Genomic DNA, 25371 nt, shown 5'->3' with positions numbered 1-25371 from the left:
AAAGGCTATTGTTTTCTGAGAAGGCACAGAGTGAAGAAGTTAATGTAACAAATGATCAGAGTCTATCTGTGAAAAAAGATAGCACAAATCAACAGACTGTACAGCAGGAGGAAGATGGATATGAGGCTGAGGATGAGACAGGTAAGAATGGAGATCCCAGTCAGGATCAGGGAAACGGGAGTGGCCAAACCAAAGAGAGAATGTTGGTGCTGGTAGAATGGCCTCAAACACACAGCGATTATATTAAACGATATTTTTTCTTTTGTTGATTACAACAGACCAAAAAGATCTCCAAGACGAATTGACACTGATATCCAACAACCTCATCTTGAATAGCTACCCCGGAGACTTGTTAACAAGATTCTGTTCTCTGATCCACCACAAAGACAACAAGAAGACACTCAATATATTACCACAATTGTCATTCCATACGTGGGGGACAGCCTCTAACAAGGTTGCTAAACTCCTCAAACCACATAGAATAACAGTGACCTTTAAACCTAAAGATACAATTCAAAAACTCTTAAGATCTCCAAAAGACTTCCATCCTTTCTTTAAATATGCTGGAGTTTACAATATCCCATGCTTGTGCGGTTTAAGTTACATCGGCCAAACTTCAAGAAGCCTTGAGATAAAGCAGAAAGAACACATCAGATATGTCAAAAACAACAGACATGATATATCGGGCTTATCTTCCCATTTTACCACAACCAACCATGTCATTGAGTGGGATAAAAGCTGTACTCCTTACACAGAAGAGGATTACCGCTCTCATATTTTTAAAGAAGCCACAACAGTCGCCCGTTCTGTAGAAAATCTTAATAGGAACCAAGGTTTAATCTTATCCGAGATCTGGAAGACCCTAATTAGATCTCTAAACACACAAGAAATGAACTTTAGTACCAACTATAAAACATTCCTAAACAATAACAAGTGAAATGATGTATGCGCCACAAGTGTATTGCACACATTCAGTGTTGTTTTGTAATTTATAATTAGAATTCTGTTAATGTCTAGTCTGTTACATGTTTTGTTAGCTTTAGTTCCTATCATCAGTCCTGTACCCTGAAGATGCCAACAGCTTAAGTTGGAGAAACTAGTTGGTATTAAAATAGTTTTTTTTTCTCAAATACTTGATCAACATTTCCCAAATAGTCAATTCACATACACAGTGATTATGTTTATACACAAATGCAAGGAGTATTCGAAACAAGAGAGCTGAGTTTGTGGCATTGATGACGACGGTATGCCCAAAAGTAATTGGAATAAATGAAACTTGATTGTCTGAGGAGGAGATGTGATGTCGGGAATAGAATTAGAAGGATATATAATTTTACAGAAGGAGAGAGATTTGAAAAGAGGAGGTGGAGTGCTGTTAATGACTGCAGAGGAATTGTGTTCGCAAGGTATGGAAGTTGATGGTGCATGCACAGATTTTGAATCTGTGTGTGGTGCAAAGTTGAAATAAACAGGTTAGTATATCTGATAGGATGCTGTTATAGGCCAGAGAATGCAGAGAGTACTGATTGTGAAATGTTTAGGCAAATTAGTTGGGCATGTAAAAAGAAGATGATCCTGATGGGAAACTTTAATTACAGGAATATAGACTGGAAGGAGGAGATAGTGTATGGGAACAAGGAGAGCGAGTTTGTGGAATTACTGAGAGATAAGTATCTTAAGTAGCACGTGACTGAAGCAACTAGAGGCTTTAATGTTTTGGATTTGGTGATAACTTCACAAAATGTAGTTGTTAATGAGGTGTCAACACTGCCTCCAGTTGGTGAGAGTGATCATGAGGTACTTGTTTGGGAAGTGATGAAACAAAAAAAGGTCACTGCCAAAAATGGATACATGTGGAAGTATAAAGCAGGTAATTATAGGAAGCTCAGTAGTCAGTTAGTATCAGTACATTGGGTAGATGAGCTGAGTGGAAAAGATGTTAAAAATACATGGAAACTCATAAAGCAGTATCACAAAAGCAAAGTATGACTGCATACTGAGGGTTAAGCGAGTAAAATAGAGTGGGAGTGAAATGGATGAATAGTGAAATCAAGCAAGCTGTGCTGGAAAAGAAAATGTTATGGAGGAGGTACAAGACAGTTGGTGGTGATCAGATCCATGAAGAGTATAAGGTGCAGGCTAGAAAGGTGACAAGTATGGTAAAGAAAGAAAAGGTGCAGTATGAGAGGAGATTGGCTGGTCAGGCCAAGGTTAACTCAAGGGAATTTTTCCGCTACATGGCAAGCAAGAGGAAGAATAATTATGGCAGACTAACATTGGTGGATAGTCGTGGCAACAGACTAACAGCTGCAAAGGATATAGTGGAATTATTGAACGAGCACATTATCAGCGTATATCATACTGCTATAAATGATCCACTACAATATATAGAAGAGAGGCAAGTATTAGGAGAATTGGAAGTGAAAGAAATAGAGATGTATCAGATGATGGTCGGGTTAGATGTGAATAAAGCTGTGGTGGGAATGGATGACATATCACCACGTATGCTTAAGAAATATGCACCACAGTTGGTTATTTAATGAAATTCTTGCAGTGGGTAGGGTTCCTAAGGAGTGGGAGGGCAAAATAGTACCTAAAGAGGGCAAAATAGTACCACTCCACAGCATGGTTCTAAGATAGAAGTCTCCAACTATAGACCAGTCTGTATAACTGCAGTTGTGGTTAAGGTGTTGGAGAGATTGGTAAGGAATAGAATACAGAATTGGGTTGATGGACATTCTTTATGATGGTCAGCATGGATTTGTAAAGGGTAGGTCATGTTTCAGTAATTTACTTGCATTTTTATGATAGGGTGATGAGTGTGTTAGATAAGGGAGAATCATATACAGTGATATTCTTAGACTTTGCAAAAGTGTTTGATAGATAACCACATGATAAGTTGGTGTACAAGCAGCTGCAGAGGATGGGAACAAGTATATTGATTAAATGAATCAGAAATTGGCTCCCTGAACGATACCAACAGGTGGTATATGTGGAGCAGTGTTTCAGAAAAGAAGGGTAACCAGTGGCATGCCCCAGGGTTCTGTTCTTGGGTCCCTGCAATTTAACTTGTTTGTAAACGATATATTATGTGGACTGACTGGAGATCTTCAATTATTTGCTGATGATGCAAAGTTGGGAAGAACTATAAGCAGCACTGCTGATGCTGAATCCCGTCAGGAAGATTTGAATAGACTTTTTACTTGGACAAAAGAGTGGGGTTGTATTTTTAATATCAATAAGTGCAAGGTGTTGCATTTTGAAGTGCAGAAATATAAGGCTGTGTACTATATCGATGGTGCATACTGCAGGAAGTAGATGCGATTAGAGATCTGGGAGTGATGGTTGACAGTAGACTGAAGTTTAGAGGGCATATTGCTAGTGTTGCAAAGGTTGTACATCGTAATGCTGCTACAATAAGAAGTACTCTAAGATGTAAGGATAAGGAAGTGGTTGTGCCACTATATAAGGCACTGGTCAGACCACACTTGGACTATTGTGCTCAGATCTATTCACTTGATTTTCAATGTGATTTGGAGACGGTACAGAGACAAGTGACTAAGACAATATCAGGAGTTTGGAATGCTGGCTATGGAGAGAGGTTGAAGAGATGTGGATTGCAGAGCTTGGTGGATAGGAGGAAGAGAGGTGATATGATAGAGACGTTTAAGTTAGTGATAGGATTTTATCAGACTAATCCAGAGGGGGATTATAAAAAGAGTAGAAGTTGACAGGGGAAGAACCAGAGGTCATTCCTGAAAGTTATGTAAAAGTGTGGTGAAGAAGGGTGTGAGGAGTAGATTTTTTACATGGTGAATTGTTAGTGAATGGAATGCATTACCAGAATGTGTTGTTAATGCAAGGAGTGTTAAGGATTTTAAGATTTTATATGATAAATATGTTGTCAGTTGAATGAACCTCCCATGATGAGTCTGTTGACTCCATGGAAGGTGTAATAATAATAATAATAATAATAGAAATACACTTTTATTAATACAGACCAGTATTTTACAAATAAACATTTATTAAAACCTACCAGTTTCGCCAGCAAACTGTCTGGCTTTTTCAAGGTATTATGGAGATATGAAAGTAAATGCAAATTAAAAGGAACATAAAAAACGTTGTAAACCAAACTAGTATCTATGGTTACACGTTTCGCGTGACAAAGATGGCTTATTGTTCTTATTCATTATCACGCATGCGTGTTTGTTGTAGACTTGTAATGTGATTACTGGCTAGCTGTAGTTCAGATTGACTGAGAGAGAGGATCAAGTTTTTCCACGAACTGTTGAGAATTATACCCCGATTTCTGTTGAGGTTTCCGCCAGTTATTAGTACTATTGTGGCTTCCTTAAAAACACGATGCCTGTAGTCGTCATCGAGATATGGCATGGAGCTATTTTGCCAATCTATCGTGTGGTTAGACGTGCAGAAATGATGTGCTAAGCCGGAAGAAATGCTTCTGTTGTGGTTTACATCACCAACATGTTCTTTTTGTCTAATTTCTAAACTTCGTGAAGTTTGTCCAATGTAGGCAAGACCACAGGAGCAGGGAATGTAATATACTCCTGGATATTTGTAGAACGGAACTTTATCTTTTGGAGATCCTAAAACTTGTCTGATGTTGGTGGTTGGTTTGACGACCACTCTGATGTTATTGGCTCTTAGTATTCTTGCTATTTGATAAGAAATTGACTTGATGAAAGGTATCACTACAGTAGAAACGTGCTGACGGTGGGATTCTTCTTGTCTGGGGTTGTCATTGTATAGATATTTTTTGATGATGTTTTGAGGGTATCCATTTTGTGATAATGTGTTGGCTATTAGTGAGAGTTCATTCTGTGTATCCTCCTCTTCTGATATAAACTTTTTGGCTCTATGTTTCAACATGTGGATAATACTCAGTTTGTGTGACTTGTGATGGTTTGAAGTATAGTGAAGATATCTTCCAGTATCTGTGGGCTTTCTGTAAATGGATAATTTGACACTGTTAAGTTGTTTTTTTATCAAAATATCTAAAAAATGCAGTTGGTTGTTGTTTTCTACTTCCAGAGTGAATTTTATCTTGCTATGTATTGAGTTGATTTTATCCACAAACGATTTAAGGTTGTCTAAGCTGTCTTGCCATATGATGAATATATCATCCACATATCTCCACCATGTAGATGGTTTCGGAGAGATTGCAGAGAGAATTTCTTTTTCAAGTTTTTCCATGAAAAGGTCTGCACAAGATGGTGATAGTGGGCTTCCCATTGCTAGGCCTTCTAATTGTTGGTATATGGTGTTGTTAACTTTGAAGAAATTAGATTGAAGGCAGTGTCTAAACATCTGTGTGATGTCTAGAGGAAAGAGGTCTTGGATGATGTTTATTACCTCGTCTACTGGAACATTGGTGAAAAGGGATACAACATCTAGGCTGGCTAGCATGTCAGTTGGTGCAATCGTAATGGCTTGGAGTTTATTTACAAAATGTTGACTATTCTTGATATAGGATTCTGATGATCGTATTTTATTATTTAATAAGTTTGCAAGATGTTTTGCCAAAAAGTAGGTTGGTGATGATCTTCCATCAACTATTGGACGGAGAGGTATATCCTGTTTATGTATTTTAGGTGTTCCATATAGTCTTGGGGTGATAGGATGTGAGGATTTAAGTGTTCTCTTCACTTCTTCTGGCCAATTGTTACAATTTCTGATTAGTTGGTTTGTTTCATTATGATTTTTAATTGTGGGGTCTCTGTCTAGGATTTTATAAGTTGAGGTGTCTGATAGTAATACGTTTAACTTATCATAATAATCTTTAGAGTTGAGGATAACTGTAGAATTTCCTTTATCAGCTTTTGTAATAATGATATCTTTATTTTTCTTCAAGTTGAGAATTGCCTTTCTTTCATAAGAAAGGATACAACTTGTTAGAGAAAGGATACAACACACGAGATACGAACTTAATAAAAGTGATAGTAATTGCCGCAAGTTATTTGATGAAATTTCCAACAACGTAGAATACACCATATGGAATCAACTAGACCAAATGATACAACGCAATTACGAAAAAACTTTCAAACTTTATAAGGATAAACAAATTAGGAAATTCAACGAACTTTACAAGAAAAAATATCGGACACAAAACAACCTCCCGGATGACAAAGTGATTTTCAATTTGTCAAATCATAACCTCACAAGAAATGAATCTGATATTCTAAAAAAAGGTTTTAATTTCGCGATTACACCTAAAAACATTCCTAAAATGGATTTTATGTGTGGAATTGAAAAAGGCCTATATCCACTACCAAAAAACGTTGCAGACACTATTAGTTTCAAAAGTACAATAATCCTAGCCAAAGCAAAACAACCTGTTCTCAACATGTCTCCTTATGAAAGAAAGGCAATTCTCAACTTGAAGAAAAATAAAGATATCATTATTACAAAAGCTGATAAAGGAAATTCTACAGTTATCCTCAACTCTAAAGATTATTATGATAAGTTAAACGTATTACTATCAGACACCTCAACTTATAAAATCCTAGACAGAGACCCCACAATTAAAAATCATAATGAAACAAACCAACTAATCAGAAATTGTAACAATTGGCCAGAAGAAGTGAAGAGAACACTTAAATCCTCACATCCTATCACCCCAAGACTATATGGAACACCTAAAATACATAAACAGGATATACCTCTCCGTCCAATAGTTGATGGAAGATCATCACCAACCTACTTTTTGGCAAAACATCTTGCAAACTTATTAAATAATAAAATACGATCATCAGAATCCTATATCAAGAATAGTCAACATTTTGTAAATAAACTCCAAGCCATTACGATTGCACCAACTGACATGCTAGCCAGCCTAGATGTTGTATCCCTTTTCACCAATGTTCCAGTAGACGAGGTAATAAACATCATCCAAGACCTCTTTCCTCTAGACATCACACAGATGTTTAGACACTGCCTTCAATCTAATTTCTTCAAAGTTAACAACACCATATACCAACAATTAGAAGGCCTAGCAATGGGAAGCCCACTATCACCATCTTGTGCAGACCTTTTCATGGAAAAACTTGAAAAAGAAATTCTCTCTGCAATCTCTCCGAAACCATCTACATGGTGGAGATATGTGGATGATATATTCATCATATGGCAAGACAGCTTAGACAACCTTAAATCGTTTGTGGATAAAATCAACTCAATACATAGCAAGATAAAATTCACTCTGGAAGTAGAAAACAACAACCAACTGCATTTTTTAGATATTTTGATAAAAAAACAACCTAACAGTGTCAAATTATCCATTTACAGAAAGCCTACAGATACTGGAAGATATCTTCACTATACTTCAAACCATCACAAGTCACACAAACTGAGTATTATCCACATGTTGAAACATAGAGCCAAAAAGTTTATATCAGAAGAGGAGGATACACAGAATGAACTCTCACTAATAGCCAACACATTATCACAAAATGGATACCCTCAAAACATCATCAAAAAATATCTATACAATGACAACCCCAGACAAGAAGAATCCCACCGTCAGCACGTTTCTACTGTAGTGATACCTTTCATCAAGTCAATTTCTTATCAAATAGCAAGAATACTAAGAGCCAATAACATCAGAGTGGTCGTCAAACCAACCACCAACATCAGACAAGTTTTAGGATCTCCAAAAGATAAAGTTCCGTTCTACAAATATCCAGGAGTATATTACATTCCCTGCTCCTGTGGTCTTGCCTACATTGGACAAACTTCACGAAGTTTAGAAATTAGACAAAAAGAACATGTTGGTGATGTAAACCACAACAGAAGCATTTCTTCCGGCTTAGCACATCATTTCTGCACGTCTAACCACACGATAGATTGGCAAAACAGCTCCATGTCATATCTCGATGACGACTACAGGCATCGTGTTTGTAAGGAAGCCACAATGGTACTAATAACCGGAGGAAACCTCAACAGAAATCAGGGTATAATTCTCAACAGTTCGTGGAAAAACTTGATCCTCTCTCTCAGTCAATCTGAACTACAGCTAGCCAGTAATCACATTACAAGTCTACAACAAACACGCATGCGTGATAATGAATAAGAACAATAAGCCATCTTTGTCACGCGAAACGTGTAACCATAGATACTAGTTTGGTTTACAACGTTTTTTATGTTCCTTTTAATTTGCATTTACTTTCATATCTCCGTAATACCTTGAAAAAGCCAGACAGTTTGCTGGCGAAACTGGTAATTTTTAATAAATGTTTATTTGTAAAATACTGGTCTGTATTAATAAAAGTGTATTTCTATCTATAAAAACGACCAAAAATGTATACCTTGAATAATAATAATAATAATGATGATGATGATGATGATATTGTCTAGGTATGAATATTTACAAAGAAAAATAGACAGTGATCAAAATTGACTCTGGTTAAAAATTCTATACTATGCTACATTTAATTCATGAGAAACTTTATTGGCAGTTAAGTATTGGAAAATAATGTGGAATATATGAACATGGTATGGTAGTTATATACTCTCAAGATATTCAAGGCCTCCTCTTAATATGGTATCTGGAAAATTCTCGTATGATCAAATTGTCAGACCTTTACTACTGACCAGATGGTATCCATCTGGTCAGCTTTGTCATTGGGTGATGGTAGAGTACATCTGGATGTTAAAGCATTGGAAACTAATGGACAATGTTCAATAGCCTTTGTGAAGAAATGCTTGACTCCCATTTGAACAAGAGATGAGTTTACAGAGTGTATAGCAGTTGGAACTTTTAAAATTTCATTTGGATTTATTTATTTATTTATTTTTGGGTAGTTGTTGTGAGCTACAAGATAGACTGAATATGATGCTGGTGTTTACTACGACAACATCAATAAAAATAAAAAAATAAAATAAAATTCAGAAGCAATTTACCACTGGTTTTCTGGAGAAAAATTGTGGCCACAAGCAGTTTCCAGGGATCATGGAAAAGACTTTCTTGAATTAAATTAAATGGTGATTTTGGAGGTATCCAATTTTGCTTTTTTTTTCTCCACTGTTGTAAAACAACTGGCAAGGAACATTGACCAGACTGCTTTGAAGACATTCTGAAATATGGGCTGCAAGCTGATGACCGAGACTGTTTCTGAGATGACAATAAATCTGAAAAAAAAAGTAATGCAATGCAAACACAACAAAGAAGAGTTAAAAAACATACCCATTAAACATAAACATCATACAAGAACATAATAATTTATTCAAAACACATTATTTAGATAATTACATTACAATAATTTAGATAATTACAATAATCAAAATTAAACTTTATCAAAACTAATTATGCAGAATGTATTTATTATTGTCATCTCCATTATCAACCTCCATGGGGTTGCAAAAGTTTTTGTGGGAGGTTCTCACTATCTGTTTCAGTGTACATCCTTCTATGACAAACTCATTTAATGTCTTTGTAACATACTCTTCAGTAGTACATTCCAAGAAAACTTAACTGTAATGTTCAGACTTTCCCTCTACAATTGGATGCCCATGAATTCTACCTATCTGCCCTCTTTACTCTATGAATAATATTTTCTGCATTATTCTGGTATAAACCCTATACCACCTTTCCTCCAAGTGTGTAATACCCACCCCCCTTTAAAAAAAAAAAAAAAATCAGCTCTGCAGATGCATTTTCACACTTGTTCTTATGGCTAGCATTCCAGAGATCTGATATTACTTCATCTACCTTTCTGGGCTTTTTCCAAAATCTTTTCACTGTTCTGAAAAAGAAAACCAGGTAACCAAATTCATGTGCAGTAGTTCCACTGTAGCCTAGTTAAAGCCTTGTACAGTAATGCAATAACCTATTTATCTCTACATGGTAACATCCTCCCCACATTGCTATAGCCTTGTTGCACTGTCATCATAATTCTCACAGTGTAATAAGACTATAGCAGTGCATTCAGCAAATTGTCTGCTATTAATGCAAGGTCCCTTCACTTCTAAATCTTTTTCGGTATATCCCCATCAATGAAATATGCATAAAATCATTCTTACTATCCAAACAATAAAAGTTTATACTTAACAACACTGAACTGGCAGTTGACTCACCAACCTAGCCTACTTAAATCTTCTATGAGGACTATATCTGCATCTCTAGTTTTGTATCATCTGCAACCAACTGCACATATAAACTATCGAAATGTTCTGATCAAAGTTTCATAAGTTCAATGCTATTCTGAAAATTCTACAGAAAATTATTTATTATAATAAACTATTCCTTTGGTCCCTACAAGTTCATAATAGTGAGAGTCAACTGCTCAAATATTATTATTATCACACCGTCCATGGAGTCAGCATACCTATCATGAGTTCATTCAACTGACAATATATTTATCATAAACATCTCTGAATCTTGAAGTCTTTACACTCCCTGCATTAACAATATTCCAGTAATGTGTTTCATTCACTCACAATTCTACATATAAAAAATCTACTCCTCACACCCCTCTTCATCATACTCTTACACAACTTTTAGGGATGTATCTGGTTCTTCCTTTCTTACCTACTCTTTATATAAGCTCCTCTGTATTAATTCAATAAAATCCCTTCACTAACTTAAAACATCTCTATCATATCACCGCTTTTCCTCTTATTCACGTTCCTTTAACCCCTCTCTCCATAGCCAACATTCCAGAGCTTTGATATTGTCTTAGTCACTCATCTCTCCACAATGTTTCCACATCACATTGAAGGCGGCCAAATCAGAGCACAATAGTTCAAGTGTGGTCCAACCACACTTGAACCACCTCTTCATCCATATATGTTAGAGTACTTCTTACCATAGTGGCAATATGCAGTATTTGCAACACTTACATTATGCCCTCTAAATTTCAGTCTATCAATCATCACTCCCATATCTCAAATTTCATTAACTTTCTACAGCATAGTGCCATAAATATGGTATACAGCCTTATATCTCTGCACTCCAAAATGTAACACCTTACACTTATTACTATTAAAACTACAACCATTAGCTAAAAGTCTATTCAAATATTCCTGAAGAGAATTAACGTCAGCAGTGATCCTTATAATTCTCTCCAACTTTGCATCATCAGCAAACAACTGAAAATCGAAAGTCGGTCAGTACAGTCATACCCCGACTTACGTGAATCTGGAGTTATGCAGGGTCTTATATGTACGTATTCCCGTCCCACTTCACGCCTCACCACTAGTCGTATCTTTCAGGCGCCGCCTGCATTCGCCAGTGTCGCACATGCTGTAAACAAGCACTGACGTGTTTCACGCGATCTCCATTCATACACGATTTTTATAGTCTACAAACCTTGCGAATGTTTAATGTTATGTTCTTAATAAAAATTTTATCACATAAAAAATAATAATGTCATCCAAAAGAAGCAAGTCCGATTCTTCTACAGCTAGCAAGAAAAGAAAAACATTGATTTTGGAAACAAAACTCAACATTATTAAGGATTTTGAAGGTGGAATGAAAATTTGTGAGCTAGCAAAGTAGTTCGATCTACAGGAATCCACAGTAAGAACAATCATAAAAGAAAGGTATACAGATTTTGGAGGACATAGATTCTAACAAGGAACGAATTGTACCCAGAAGGCAAGGAATAAAAAAATCATTAGCTTGCTATGAAGAAATTTTGCGTGACAAGAAAAAGACATTATGCCGTCAGACGAATCTATTCAATTTTATGAAACCATCGACATCAAAATAACTTTCTTTTTTTATGTACGAAAAACTACAATTATGATTATATTTCTTAAAAAGTATAGGTGTTTTTGTAAACCTTTGGTCCCAATTGTCAATTTGTATATATAAATTACATGCAATATTATACCCTGAGTTACGCGAATTCGACTTACGCGCTTTTTGTTCGTCCCACCTACCACGTAACTTCGGGGTATTACTGTATATGATATATCATTTGCAAACAATTTAAAAAGAAAGGGCACAAGAACAGAACTCTGAGGCATGTCACTGGTTTTACAGTGGTTACCTGACAAATAACAAATTAATAGGGAATAAAATAGTTAAAAAGAGCTAAAAATAATTGTCTAATTTATAATGGAATAAATAATTATGGCCACCATCCACATTCTACTTAAGAAAAAAACACTTTTAGGGTTTCCATTCCTGATAATGGTTTTGTGAAAAAAAGCTTTTCAGGATTCTGTATTCTGTAATCCTCCAGCTTAATCTTAAGAGGTACTTGTGGCATAATAATTAATAATGGTTATTATTAATTATGTTATTACTGTGGTCTATACGTGTTCCATTATTAATTATTAACCCTCCAGCTTCTTTCATCTGGTATGCATTCTATGTTCGCCAAAAGAGAGTTGTGAAGCTCTGAATTGTCAGCCTAATTAACATAAGAATGGAAACTTACAACTTTTCCAGTTTGGGTTGGTAATCTTGTGAGTAGATAAAACACTCCCTCTTCAACCATCTAGCTGTGATATGAATCCCACTTGAGCATGGACATCTGCATAAGTCTTCTAGGAGGTAAATAATTTTTACTGAAGGTGTGAGACCACTCTCCTTATTACTGGACTGACTTGGCATAAAAGATATCTGATCTCTAGAGTAGGGTTTCCCAGATTGCCTAACCTTCAACTCACCCAATCTTGTATAGCCTTTTGTAGATAGTATTTGCACAAACACACGAAGTATCTTTTATCATTGCATAAAATTTTTTTTTTCTAAATGTATTCTGCTCACATTTTTTTTTAAACTCTGGACTTATATGGTATAAAGATCAACCTCTCTAGCTGCTTGTAACATCACATGTTTTTTAACACATTCCTTTTCATTTTTTACTTGTTACTCTGTTCTCTTTTTCTTAATCATACAGCTGCATGAAAATGGTAAAAACACAAAAACTGTGGTCATAAACAGCAATTATTATTATATGCATATGCCATGGAATCAGAAGACTCTTCATGAGAGATACACACTAATCACACAATACCTATCATGTGCCTTAAACTTGCTCAAGTCACCCTCAAAATTAATTCTAGCAATCCATTTCACTCATACCCCACTCTACAAGTAAAAAATTCTAGTCTAAACACCCTTACTAACTACCCTCTTACACAAGCTCCAGGAATGACCTCTAGTTCACTCTCAATCTTACAGAACCCCTTTAATAACTTATTATTATTATTATTATTCAGGCCTCCATGGAGTCAAAAGACTCATCATGGGAGGTCCTTCCTAAGAAACACAAAGTCTATCATTACACTCATTAACAGTTCTCACCACTCCATCAGGCAATGCATTCCATGGTTCAACCACCCTCCATCCAAAGAAACCACTCTTCACCCTCTTTCTCACCGTTTCTTTCATAACTTCCAGGGATGGTTCTTTGTCATGACTCCTTCCACACTGTTCAACCAAGCGAAAGAACTCCCCAGTGTCAACCCTGTAACCACCTCTCAACAGTTTCAATGTTTCAATCATATCACCTCTCCTTTTTCTATCCACCAAACTCTGCAGTCCACATTCCCTCATAACTAACATTGTACAGTCCTGAAATCATCTTTGTTATCTGCCTTTGTACCCTTTCCACAGTTAATTTATCCCCTTCAAATCCTGGGGACCAAATCTGAGAACAATAATCTAAGTGTGGTCTGATCAGAGTCTTATACAATGGAATGATAACCCTTTTATCTCTGCAGGTCAGTGTCCTTCTCATTATTGCAGCAATCCTCTGTGTTATCTTCACTACCTTTGCAACATATCCCCTAAATTTCAGGTTTCTATCAATCATCAACCCCAGATCTCTTGTCTCCCCTACTTCCTCCACTATAACTCCTCCCATAGAGTATGCAGCGTCCCATCGATGTTTCCCAAACCTCAAGACCTTACATTTTGCCGCATTAAACCGAAACCTCCATTCATTTGCCAATCTGTCTAGCTTATTCAAATCCTCATGCAGGGCTACCACATCTGCACTATTACTAATAATCCTTCCTAGCTTCGCATCATCTGCAAACAACTGAATATCCCCTTGCAATCCACTGACAATGTCATTGATATAAAGGTTAAACAATATAGGTCCCAGTACTGAGCCCTGTGTGACCCCACTTGTAACCCTCTGCCTCCTTGAAACTATCCCACCATACACAACTCTCTGATACCTATCAGACAGCCAATCCTGAATCCATTTGACCAATCTGACATCCAGACCCATGTGCTGCAACTTAAATATCAGCTTATCATGTGGCACCCTGTCAAATGCCTTCGCTAAGTCTAAGAAAATGGCAGTATATGCCTTTCCCCTCATCTAATGTTCTTGTAACATTATTATAAAAGGCTAGCATATTACTAAAACGAGTGCCCCCATCAGAAATCCATGTTGACTCTCACAGATAACATTACCCTCATCTGCGCAATGCGGTTATATGGTCCCTCATTACTTTCTCCAAGATCTTAACAACTACTGATGACACACAAACTGGACTATAATTAGACACTTCGAGTCTGCTACCACCCTTATGCAATGACACTATCTTACCTTCCTTCCATTCCATGGGCGCCTTTTCGCAGCCAGACTTTCATTGAAAAGCCAGGTCAAAGACACTGTCAGTTCCATAGCATATTCTCTCAAAACTCGTGGTGAAATACCATCCAGCCCCACAGCTTTACTGACATCCAGAGTACTCAGTATTTGAAACACACTCTCATCCTGCACCTCTAATCCTTGAACCTGCCCTATCCTTCTAGCATTAAAACTGACTTCTCCAGGATGAAATACTCCAATAAAGTGTTCATTGAACAATTCTACTATGTCCACTGCAGCAGTCACTCTATTCCCATTTTTATCCCACAATATCATTCTTCCACAGTCATTTTTCCTCCTACTGGCCACATATCTAAAAAAATTTCCTAGGATTTTCTTTGGATCTTAGGGCTAATCTCCTCTCATATTCCAGTTTCTTCTTCTTCCTTAGTAACTCTTCTGGCCTGTGTCTTATATTCTTCACGGATCTTCTCTTCATCTGTCTCCTTATATCTCTTCCATAGCCTCTTTTTCGCATGCAATTCCTGTTTAATATTGTTTGTCATCCACTTTACTCCATTTTGTGTCAGCTTCTTCACTCCTGGTATACAGCTTACCATTGCTGCTAACAAATATTCTTTCAATTTCCCATGCACTAATGATATCCCAGCCTTCCAATTCCTCCCTCCATGAAACTTCCCCAAGTTGACGTCTTAGACTATTATAATCACCTGCCTTATATTTCCACATATGTTCCTGTCACTTTGATACTCCAGCATGTCGATTCATTTTCCAAGTGAAAACCATAATCATTTTCACTGGGAAAATGAAAATATATTCGTTTTCCAAGTAAAAACTATTCATTTTCCAAGTGTGAGAGATGTCATCTCAGTTATTATCAACTCTTCTGATGTTATAACCAAATCCAACTATTGAACCTCTTGTTCTCTGTATTACATAGTGCCTAAAACATTTGTTCCTCAAGAATTCTAGAAATTCCATTCCCTTATTAGGGAGAGGAAGATGCTACATGAATCTTCTTCTCCCCAATTTATATTACTGTAGTTAAAATTTCAAATAACAATCATTCTTCTTGCACTTGCCAAACTCAACTGTCTAAACATCTCCTGGTCCCCACCTTCTGTGCTCCTTGGTCTGTAGCAACACCCCACTAAATATCCTGTCTTGACCACCTCTACCTCACATCATATGCTTTCAAAATCATTGTGTCACTGCTTTCCAAAGCCTCCACTCTTAGGGGACATAGGTCGTCATTTATCATAAGCAGTACTCCACCACCACTCTTTCCCTTCCTATACTGCCAAAAAATGCAATACCCAGCGACTTCCATTCCTGTTATTATATCCTCTTCTGTCAATCATGTCTCAGTGATCCCAATAATTTTTGGCCAGGCTGAAGCTATCTGCGCCAACAATTCCTCTCCCTTATTCCGGATACACCTGGCATTAGTATAAAGCACATAAATGTCATTATTTCTATACCCAGCATTATCCCCTCTAGACTCCACTGGGCTCAGTGTTACCTGATGTCGTCCCCCCTTCTTCCAAGTAGCCATTCCCACAAGAGGCCACCCCTGCTACCATCCTCCCTGGGACACACTGACTCGTTCAGAACAGCAATCTCTCCAGATGCCTACGTCCTTCCTCATTCAAATGCAAGCGGTCTCTTGCATACAATTCCTCTCTGTCCTCAAATGCACTCCAAGCATCCACATATTCCAGTCTTCTCTTGTCACACATTCTGGCTATTATATCATTCAATATTACTGCTCTTCTGCTCAGCTCGTCATTATCATACCTAGGCAACACGCACACTATCTTTCCTCTCTCTGTCTTCTTCTGTACAGTCTCAAGCAAAAATCTCATATCTCTCGCTGCCCAACTTACATTACCACTCAAGTCATTTGTTCCTACCGTCACAATCATCTCATCCACCCTTTCACCTCTCTTAATTGCCATAGCCACAATTTCTATCGTTCTTCCTGGCAAATACTCCTCACACATCCTATCTTGAACACCACGGATCATTGAGTCTCCATACATTATACCTCTTACCATTCCCTCTCTCCTCTTCTTTCATTCCCATACATCTCTCTCATACCCCTCTCTTCTACTGCTCCTATTCTCTCTTCTAGCATTCTCATACTGTTTCCATTCTCTCCTCTTCTATTCATGACTTATTTTTCATGATATTAACAACACCACAAACATTTTTATCAACAAAGATGTTTTATTAATGCTTATATTTCGCTGATTTTCAACTCAGCATCATCAGAGCACAACACACGTGTAAACGTGATAGTGAGTGAGTGAAACAATATAATTGCAAAAGACAAAAGATCTAAAGTCCTAATTTTTTTGGCACTCTCTAATGAGAAAAAAAAAAAAAAATTATCCAGGAGTTTTTCTTAGGATAACTTAGGATAACATTTACATGGGGGAGGGGAATTCTAGAAACAGATTAATGGTACTGCTATGGGTTCCCCCCCCTCTCTCCCCCGTTAGCAAATTTTTACATGGAACACTTTGAAAACAAAGTACTTACCACAGCTACATACAAGCCACAAGTGTGGTTACGCTATGTAGATGATGTGTTTGCCATCTGGCCCCATGGACAAGACACTTTGGATGCTTTTGTCACCTACCTAAACAGCCAACACCCCAAAATTCACTTCACAGTAGAAAAAGAATCAAATAACTGTTTACCATTTCTTGACACATTAGTCACCCGCCTTTCAGATGGATCACTATCTTTTTCTCTTTACAGAAAGCCTACACACACACAGGAAGATACCTACATAAACAATCACATCATCATCCAGTCCAACAGTACGGCATTTTAAAAACACTTACACACAGAGCCATTTGTTCTAACGATACAGCTCTGACCACTGAGCTCCAATACCTGCACCATACGTTCTTAGCCAACGGCTACAATCCCTACAAAATAGATAAAATACTACATAGGCCCATTACTCTGCCCTCCCCTAATACACAAGAATACAACATGACCGTTTATATTCCTATATCAGAGGTACATTGGAAAAGATAGCCAAAGTATTGTGAAACATGGCCTTCGCACCACTTTCAAACCTCATGTCAAGCTGGCAACTCTGATCCGCTCGCCTAAGGATAAACTTCACCCTTTAGCACACCCAGGAGTGTATGAAGTTTCGTGTGACTGTGACTTGGCCTATTATGGGCAAACAGTAAGATCAGTGAATGTATCTTTCATGTTCTTCCACCGGGAAGAATATGAAGGATACATCCGCTACTATTACTATGGCAAGTCAGGACTGGGAGACCACGCTTTGGACACTCCTTCACACAGGATTAGATGGAGGAAAACGAATGTGCTATTTAGGAGTCGTTATAGATCTGAAAGATTATGTTTAGAGTCAGCAATGGCTTTGAAGAATTCTCCCAACCTTAACAAATATGGTTGCATTAATTTGACAAAAAATTGGGAGACAGTTATCCTAAGAAAAACTCCTGGATAATTTTTTTTTTTTCTCGTTAGAGGGCGCCAAAAATAGGACTTTAGATCTTTTGTCTTTTGCAATTATATTGTTTCACTCACTCACTGTCGCGTTTACATGTGTGTTGTGCTCTGATGATGCTGAGTTGAAAATCAGCGAAATATAAGCGTTAATAAAACATCTTTGTTGATAAAAGTGTTTGTGGTGTTGTTAATACCGTGAAAAATAAGTCATGAATAACCATCAACACCTAAGCTTATCTGTTAGATTGATGGCTCTCCTCTTCTAGCATTCCCATACCTCTCACTCATTCCGTCTCTCCTACTGTTTCCATTCTCCCTTCTTCTAGCACTCCCAAAATTCTCTCCTCTCCTATCATTCCCAAAACTCCCCCCCCCCACTCTGATTTGCCTTGCATTTATCTCCTCCATTCTCCTAATTTCATCTTCCATATTTCTCCTCTCATTCACAAGACATTCCACTTCCTCTTTGAGCTTATCTATCTCCCTCTGCAGGTCAGTCACTCTTAATCGAAATTCACTCTCCCATACAAAACGATCTCCGAAACTTTCACAGTCACTCACGACTTCCACATTATCAACTATTATTTTCTCTTTAATATATTTTTCTTCATTCTCTCCTATCACACTACTCGTCTTCCTATATTCATTTCTATTATAAGTATTTTTTTTACCTAACAACGAACTTTGCAAACAAACCTTCAACCTATCTGATCACCACCTCCTGATCCTCAAGGAACCCAGGTGACTAAATCTGTGTACAGTAGACAAGATGCAGCTGAATGTAGCCTTATAACCTGTTAGTGTGTTTTTCAACATCTAAGTAATTCTTTGAGATTTTGCCAACTTTTGCAACATGCTCTCTGAAACTTCAACTCTCTGTCCACCATTCCCCCCAAGTCCCTAACTTCATCAATTACCTGCAATCCAGTACGATCAATGTGATAAACAATAAGTAACTACCTTTTCAACCTGAACTACATAACATTATATTTTGCAACATTAAATTGACAATTTTTATCGTTTGCGTTATTTGCTGAGAGTGCCAATTTATTTAAATCATACTTTTCACCAGTTTGTTTAGTTTGTTCACCAAGTATGCTAAAGTGCAAATTCATGAAAACCTAAGCAATTAGGTGGATGCAGATGAGTGTGAGAATGACCAACAGGTGCAGAATCTAGTCTCTCAAGCAAATATGTTGAATAGGGTAGTCAAATCAGGAAGTAAAGGTGGTTGGGAGCCTAAAGGTATGCTACTGTATCTATACAATAATGTCAGAAGCAAAACGAACAAGAGGGAGGAGTTTTTAGCATTGGTTAGTGCAACCTTGACAAAAGTTACAGGCACTAGTGACACTTGGCTAACAGCAGATGATGTAGTTACAGAGAAAGAATGTGAAGTATTACAAGTGAGGATAAAGAAGACAGGATGGAGAAAGGGGGTACTACTACTGATAATAGCAGATGAATTGCAGCCAAAACAGAATAGGAGATAAGCAAGAGGGGTGACTATTCATTTTAAGCAGTCTGGTGTGAGATCAAGGCCAGTAAGACAAAATATACAGTTGGTTGCTGCTATAGGCCATGGAGTTCCACAGATGATCTGGAAGGCATGCATCGGCAAATTAGTACAATGAGTGCAGGTCAAGTGATTATTATGAGGGACTTCAACTATGGAGATATAGACTGGAAGGAAGAAAGATCACATGGCAGGAAGGAAATGGAATTTATATACACTTATGGAGATAATTACTCGAGGCAGCATGTGATGGAGGTGACTCAGAGTACAAGAGTGTTGGACTTGGTCACAGGATCCGAAGAGCTACCCATAACTAAAGTGGCTGCATTGCCTCTGATTGGGAAAGTGATCATATGGTCTTGACTTTTGATATTGTAAAAATTTGATATGAGATATATTCTGTTAATAAGAAATATATGTGGAACTACAAGACAGATGAATATGACAAGCTTAGGAGAAAGCTTGAAACTATGCCATGGCCAGAGCCATACTTACACTTTTCCCAGCTGGCAGGACCTGAGGCACTAGAGTGCTCCAGGCCCATTTCCTCATTGCTTGGGGGCCCTTAAATTGGCCCTAATTTTTTGGGACCCCTAGCTAGAGCCTCATGCACCTGTGCATAAGTAAGGCCATGGCATAAAACCCTGTAAGGGAAGGATGCATTGGGGATAGTTAAGGGGCATCTAGAGGAAGCAATATTAAATAGTATACCTAAGGTCAGGAGGGCTAATCAGGTGGGAGTTAGCTCATCATCACGTATGAGCTGCAGAAAAAGAAAATGCTGTGGAAAGGATATAATGAGAAAGGTTACCAGCAAGTTCATGAACAGTACAAAGGTTAGTGAAGAAAGGTGACCAGCATGGTAGGGGAAGACAAAATCAGATTATGAGAAGATGCTAGCCAAGCAGGCCAAAGGAAATCAATCCCAAAGAGTTCTTTCATTACATGGCAGGTAAGAGGAAGAATAACCTTAATGAGGACTGATGGTGATGAAGTGACAGAAGCAGATAAAATAGTTGAGTTACTGAGCGACAACTTTGCAAGGGTATATCATTCAAGTGAGATTACTTCTGTAACATGTGACAGACAGAATAATGCAGGAACAGAGGTGGATAAATTGGAGGTTCTTAGGATATTGCAGAATCTCAATATAAATATGGCTGTGAGATTAGATGGGATATCACAATAAGAAGTAGTGTATTTTAAGAAATGAAACACACTACTTATTTTTGTGTTCTTCAATAAGGAAGCAGATAAAGAAGTTGTTATTCCTCTTTATCAGGCCTTGATAAATTCACATGTAGATTACTGTGCTCAGATCTCCTGGGTTTCTTAGGATCGATGAAGTGGTGGAGAGAATTCAGAGGCACGTGACCAAGATAGTGAGTATGGCCTGTGGAATTTCCTAAGAGAGAGATTGAGTGTGTTCGGATTGCAGAAGTTGGTTGATAGGCAAAAAAAAAAGAGGGAATATAATACAAATATTTCAGTTACTTAAAGGATTTTATAGGATTGATACAGGAGAAATTTCAACATTTGGCTAGATGGGGAAGAACTAGAGGTCATGCCTAGGAGTTGAGTAAAAGTGTGGTTAGCAGGGATGTGAAGACTAGATTTTTCACTTGCAGAGTTGTGCATGTTGCCCCCCCCCCCCCCCCCCCCCGAAAGGTTATTTGCAAACCTATAGTACATTCTGTACCATACATGAGCTAAGGATATTCTTTTCTGTTTTTATTAATTTTATATATTTTTTTAATTAATTTTTTTATATAGTTCAGAAACCCTGCTCTAGAGACCAAACATAGAACTTTTTCAAGCCACTTCAGACCTCCAATAAGTGGAGCAGTGGAGATGCTCTTGCTGTTGGTTGAACAGCAAGTAGACTAACCACTTGGCCAACCAGGCTGGCAATGGAATTGGTTCAAATGGAATGGGTTTCCAGAGTCGGTGGTGAGTGCTTTGCCCATTAGTGGGTTCAAGGAGAGGTATGACAGATTGTGCGGATAATTTGGGTCTCCAATGGACTTGCCATGGAGATGGAGACTCCATAGGCACCTTCATGGCATCTTTGGACTCCATGGAGGTGCCCATATAATAAAAACAATAATCCTGCATTTTATCTATATAACTTTTATCACATATTGCCTCGCCTGGTTTTGTATTATTAGAAAAGAACTGAATATCCACTCTCCTTAAATCTTTCCCTATATCATTAATACAGCAATCGTAAAACCTCCAGGTCTTGCAGTTGCTAATGTAACAGTTGCTGTGCAGGTTTTGACTTCTGTCACCTTCCTATCATTACCATTGATTAAAGTCATCCTTAAATAGTCATTCTTCATCCTACTTGCTACATAATGAAAAAACTCTTTTTGTATTTACTTTGGCTTGCTTTGCTAATTCTCATAATCTAATTTAGCATTTCCCCCCATATTAGTCACCCTTCATGTTTGCATTTTTTACTGCTCATGAGTATGCTAATCATATTTTTCTTTATATTCACTCCACGATGTTTTCTTTTTTTTTTGTGGCTTTAGCTTAAAATCTCTACTCATCCACTTAACCCCCACTTGGTTTATCCTCCTGACATAGGTATGCAAGTCTGATAATGCATCTCTTAAACAATCCCTGACCACTTTCCATGAACTACTGACATTCTTTACTTTTAGCTCAGGCCATGGCATTGTTCCAAGATGTTCCCAAGTCTGTCATAATTACCAGGTTTGTAGTCAACATAAACCTTTCTTGATAGAAAATTCCACATGTTCAGCAACTTCCTAGAACAAGACTGCCTGGTCATTCTTCTCAAATGAAGGCCGAGTATCTAACTTGGTTATGATAAATCTCCTGATGCTATTACGAGATACAGCGCTCTCAAACTCCTGGTCCCCTTCATGATATAATGTTTCAGGTAATTATTAAATTATTATTATCAACATTTGACCTCCATGGAGTCAGAGACTCATCGTGGGAGGTACTCACTATTGTATACAATGCTCATCCAACCCGTCTTAAACTGATTCAACATGTCCACATCCACAACAAACTCAGGCAATGCATTCCACTCACCAACCACCCTCCATGCAAAGAACCTGCTTCTTACTCCTTTGCTCACACCCTCCTTATACAGTTTCCAGCAATGGCCTCTTGTTCTACTCCCCTCTCCCATTCTATGAAAAATCTCTTCCGTGTCTACCTAATAATAACCCCTGACCAGCTTATATGTCTCAATCATATCCCCCCCCTCTCTCTCTCTTCCTCCTATTCACAAGGCTCTGCAACTTACATTCTCTCAATCTGTCCTCGTACTCCATATTCCAAAGAACACTGACTACCTTTGTGAATCTTCTCTGTACCCTTTCCAGCATATCCTCGTCACCATGAAAACCTGGCGACCAAATCTATGCACAATAATCGATATGCTTGATAAACCTTATACAGGTAATTATTAAATTACCTGTATAAGAAATAGAGAGGTTATGGAATCATAACCTCTCTATTTCTGCATGTCAGGGTTCTATGCATCATTGCTATTATTCGATGTGATGTCTTCACAACTTGTGCAATGTGGCCCCTCAATTTCAGGTCCTTGTCCATCATCACTCATAGATCTCTCATTTCCTCTACTTCAGTTAAAGTTTTCCCACCAAGTGTATACTTTGCGTCCCATCATTGCTTACATTTCTCAAAACCTTACACTTGGCAACACTGAACTGACAGTTCCACTTACCTGCCCGTTCATGCAATCAATTCAAGTCCTCTTGTATGGCATTAACATCAGCCTGACTATGCATTGCTCTCCCCAGTTTTGCATTATCCACAAACAGCTGGATATCACTAGTTAAACCCGATCCAATATCATTAACATACAAATTGAACAACAATGGCCCCAAAACTGACCCCTGCAGCACACCACTGCTGACCTTTCTCTTTCAAGATACTGCAACCCCATATCCAACTTTCTGATACCTATCTGACAGCCAGTCACTGATCCACCACAGAAGTCTGTTATCCAATCCCATCTGTTTCAATTTATTTAAGAGCTTGTCATGTGACAGTCTATCAAAAGTCCTTGCAAAATCCAAGCACACCACTGTATATGCATCTCCTCTGTCCAAGGTATTTGTCACATTGTTATAGTACATAAGTAATTAGGGAAATATGATCTCCCCTTAACAAACCCATGCTGATAACCACAGAGAATACTGCTGTTATCAACCCATTTCTGTATCCTACTTCTCACCAATCTCTCCAGGACCTTCACCACAACTCCAGATATACAGACCGACCTATAATTTGAAACTACAGCCTTATCACCACCTTTATACAGTGGAACAATTTTACCCTTCTTCCACTCCCTTCGAACCTGTGCCGTTGTAAAACTCTTATTAAACAGGCATGCCAATGCTATTGTCAGTTCCCTGGACATTCCCTTAAGATGCATGGTGATATGTCATCAAATCCTATCGCCTTATTAACATCAAGGTTATTTATTTTCTCAAATACTTCCTGCTCATTCACTATTAAGCTATCCTCTCCTATGATTCCTCATGATTCCACCCTGATCAGGATGAAACACACTTATAAATTGATCACTGAATACTACCTCAACAATGTCTTCTGCAGCAGTTACCATTCTACCACTTTCATCCCTTAACTTCATCTTTCCATGATCATTCTTCCTTCTACTTGCCACATAATCTAAAAAATCCCTAGGTTTTTCTTAGCCTGATTTGCCAATTTCTACTCATACTCTACTTTTGTTTTCTTTACTAACTGAGTCACTCTCCTGGCTTGTTCTTTATATTCTTCATTATATTATATGGTATCTCCAAGGAGTCCCAAGACTCACCGTGGGAGATCCAAACTAATTATTATACACACAAAACCTATTATACCTCTACTTAAACTCATTCTAGCAATCTATTCCACTCATTCACCACTCTTCATGCAAAAAATATGATCTGCACATCCCCTACTGCCTACGCTCTTATACAATTTCCACGGATGCCCCCCGCCGGTCTCTGGCTATTTGTCATATATTGAAAAGTTTCCTTTGCATCAATTTTATAAATCCCCTTTAATATCTTAAAAGTTTTTATGATGTCTCCTATCAACTTTGTAACCCACAAACTTTCAACCTATTCTCATAGGGAGCATTCCACAGACCTCTCACCAGCTTAATCACTCATCTCTGAATCTCTATCACCTCCTGGTTTCCAAGAAACCAAGGTGGCCAAATCAGATTTTTTTCTATGTGTGGTCAAATCATAACCTTATAAAGAGAAATAATAACTTCCCTATCTTTACTTGTTAAAATGTCTTTCAACATCCAAGTAATCTTTTGAGGCATTTTCCAACTTCTGCAATATGCCCTCTGAGCTTCAATTCACTGTCTCCACCCTTATTCCCAAGTCCTTAGCTTAATCAGTTTCTTGCAATCCAATACCATCAATATGATACATCATATGCAACCTTTTCAACCCAAAGTGCATAACCTTACATTTGGTAACATTAAAGTGACAATCATTATCCTTTCCCCACAATACCAATTTATTTAAATAATCCTGAAGAAGCCTTCTGACTCCTTGGAGGCCTAAATAATAATAATAATAATAATATCTATATCACCAATATCAACTGCTGCTCTTGCCAGTTTTGCATCATCGGCAAACAACTGAATATCCCTCCCCATTAAATCATTTCCTATATCACTGATATACAAATTAAAGAGTAGGGCCCTAGCATAGAACTCTGAGGTGCTCCACTAGTCACCCTCATTTTCCTGGATTCCACTTCACCATATATTATCTCTGG

At 37.7% G+C, this 25371-nt stretch overlaps 1 protein-coding gene across 2 annotated transcripts in view; it reads right to left on the bottom strand.

Moving 5' to 3' along the window:
- Positions 1–25371, bottom strand: part of LOC150101818 (methyl-CpG-binding domain protein 4-like) — a 352401-nt gene that overhangs the window by 95275 nt on the left and 231755 nt on the right. For both annotated transcript variants that reach the window (XM_090401062.1, XM_090401061.1), the window contains exon 7: positions 8917–9144. In XM_090401062.1, the coding sequence (XP_090257188.1) occupies positions 8917–9144 (228 nt within the window). The remainder of the gene's footprint in view (positions 1–8916; positions 9145–25371) is intronic.

Source organism: Typopeltis vanoorti, chromosome 11 (assembly GCF_054136105.1).
Source record: "Typopeltis vanoorti isolate ZY-2024b chromosome 11, IOZ_Tvanoo_1.0, whole genome shotgun sequence".
In the NCBI taxonomy this organism is placed as follows: Eukaryota; Metazoa; Arthropoda; class Arachnida; order Uropygi; family Thelyphonidae; genus Typopeltis; species Typopeltis vanoorti.
Note: the sequence above shows the minus strand (reverse complement) of the source record. Positions and strands in the feature narration are given on the sequence as shown.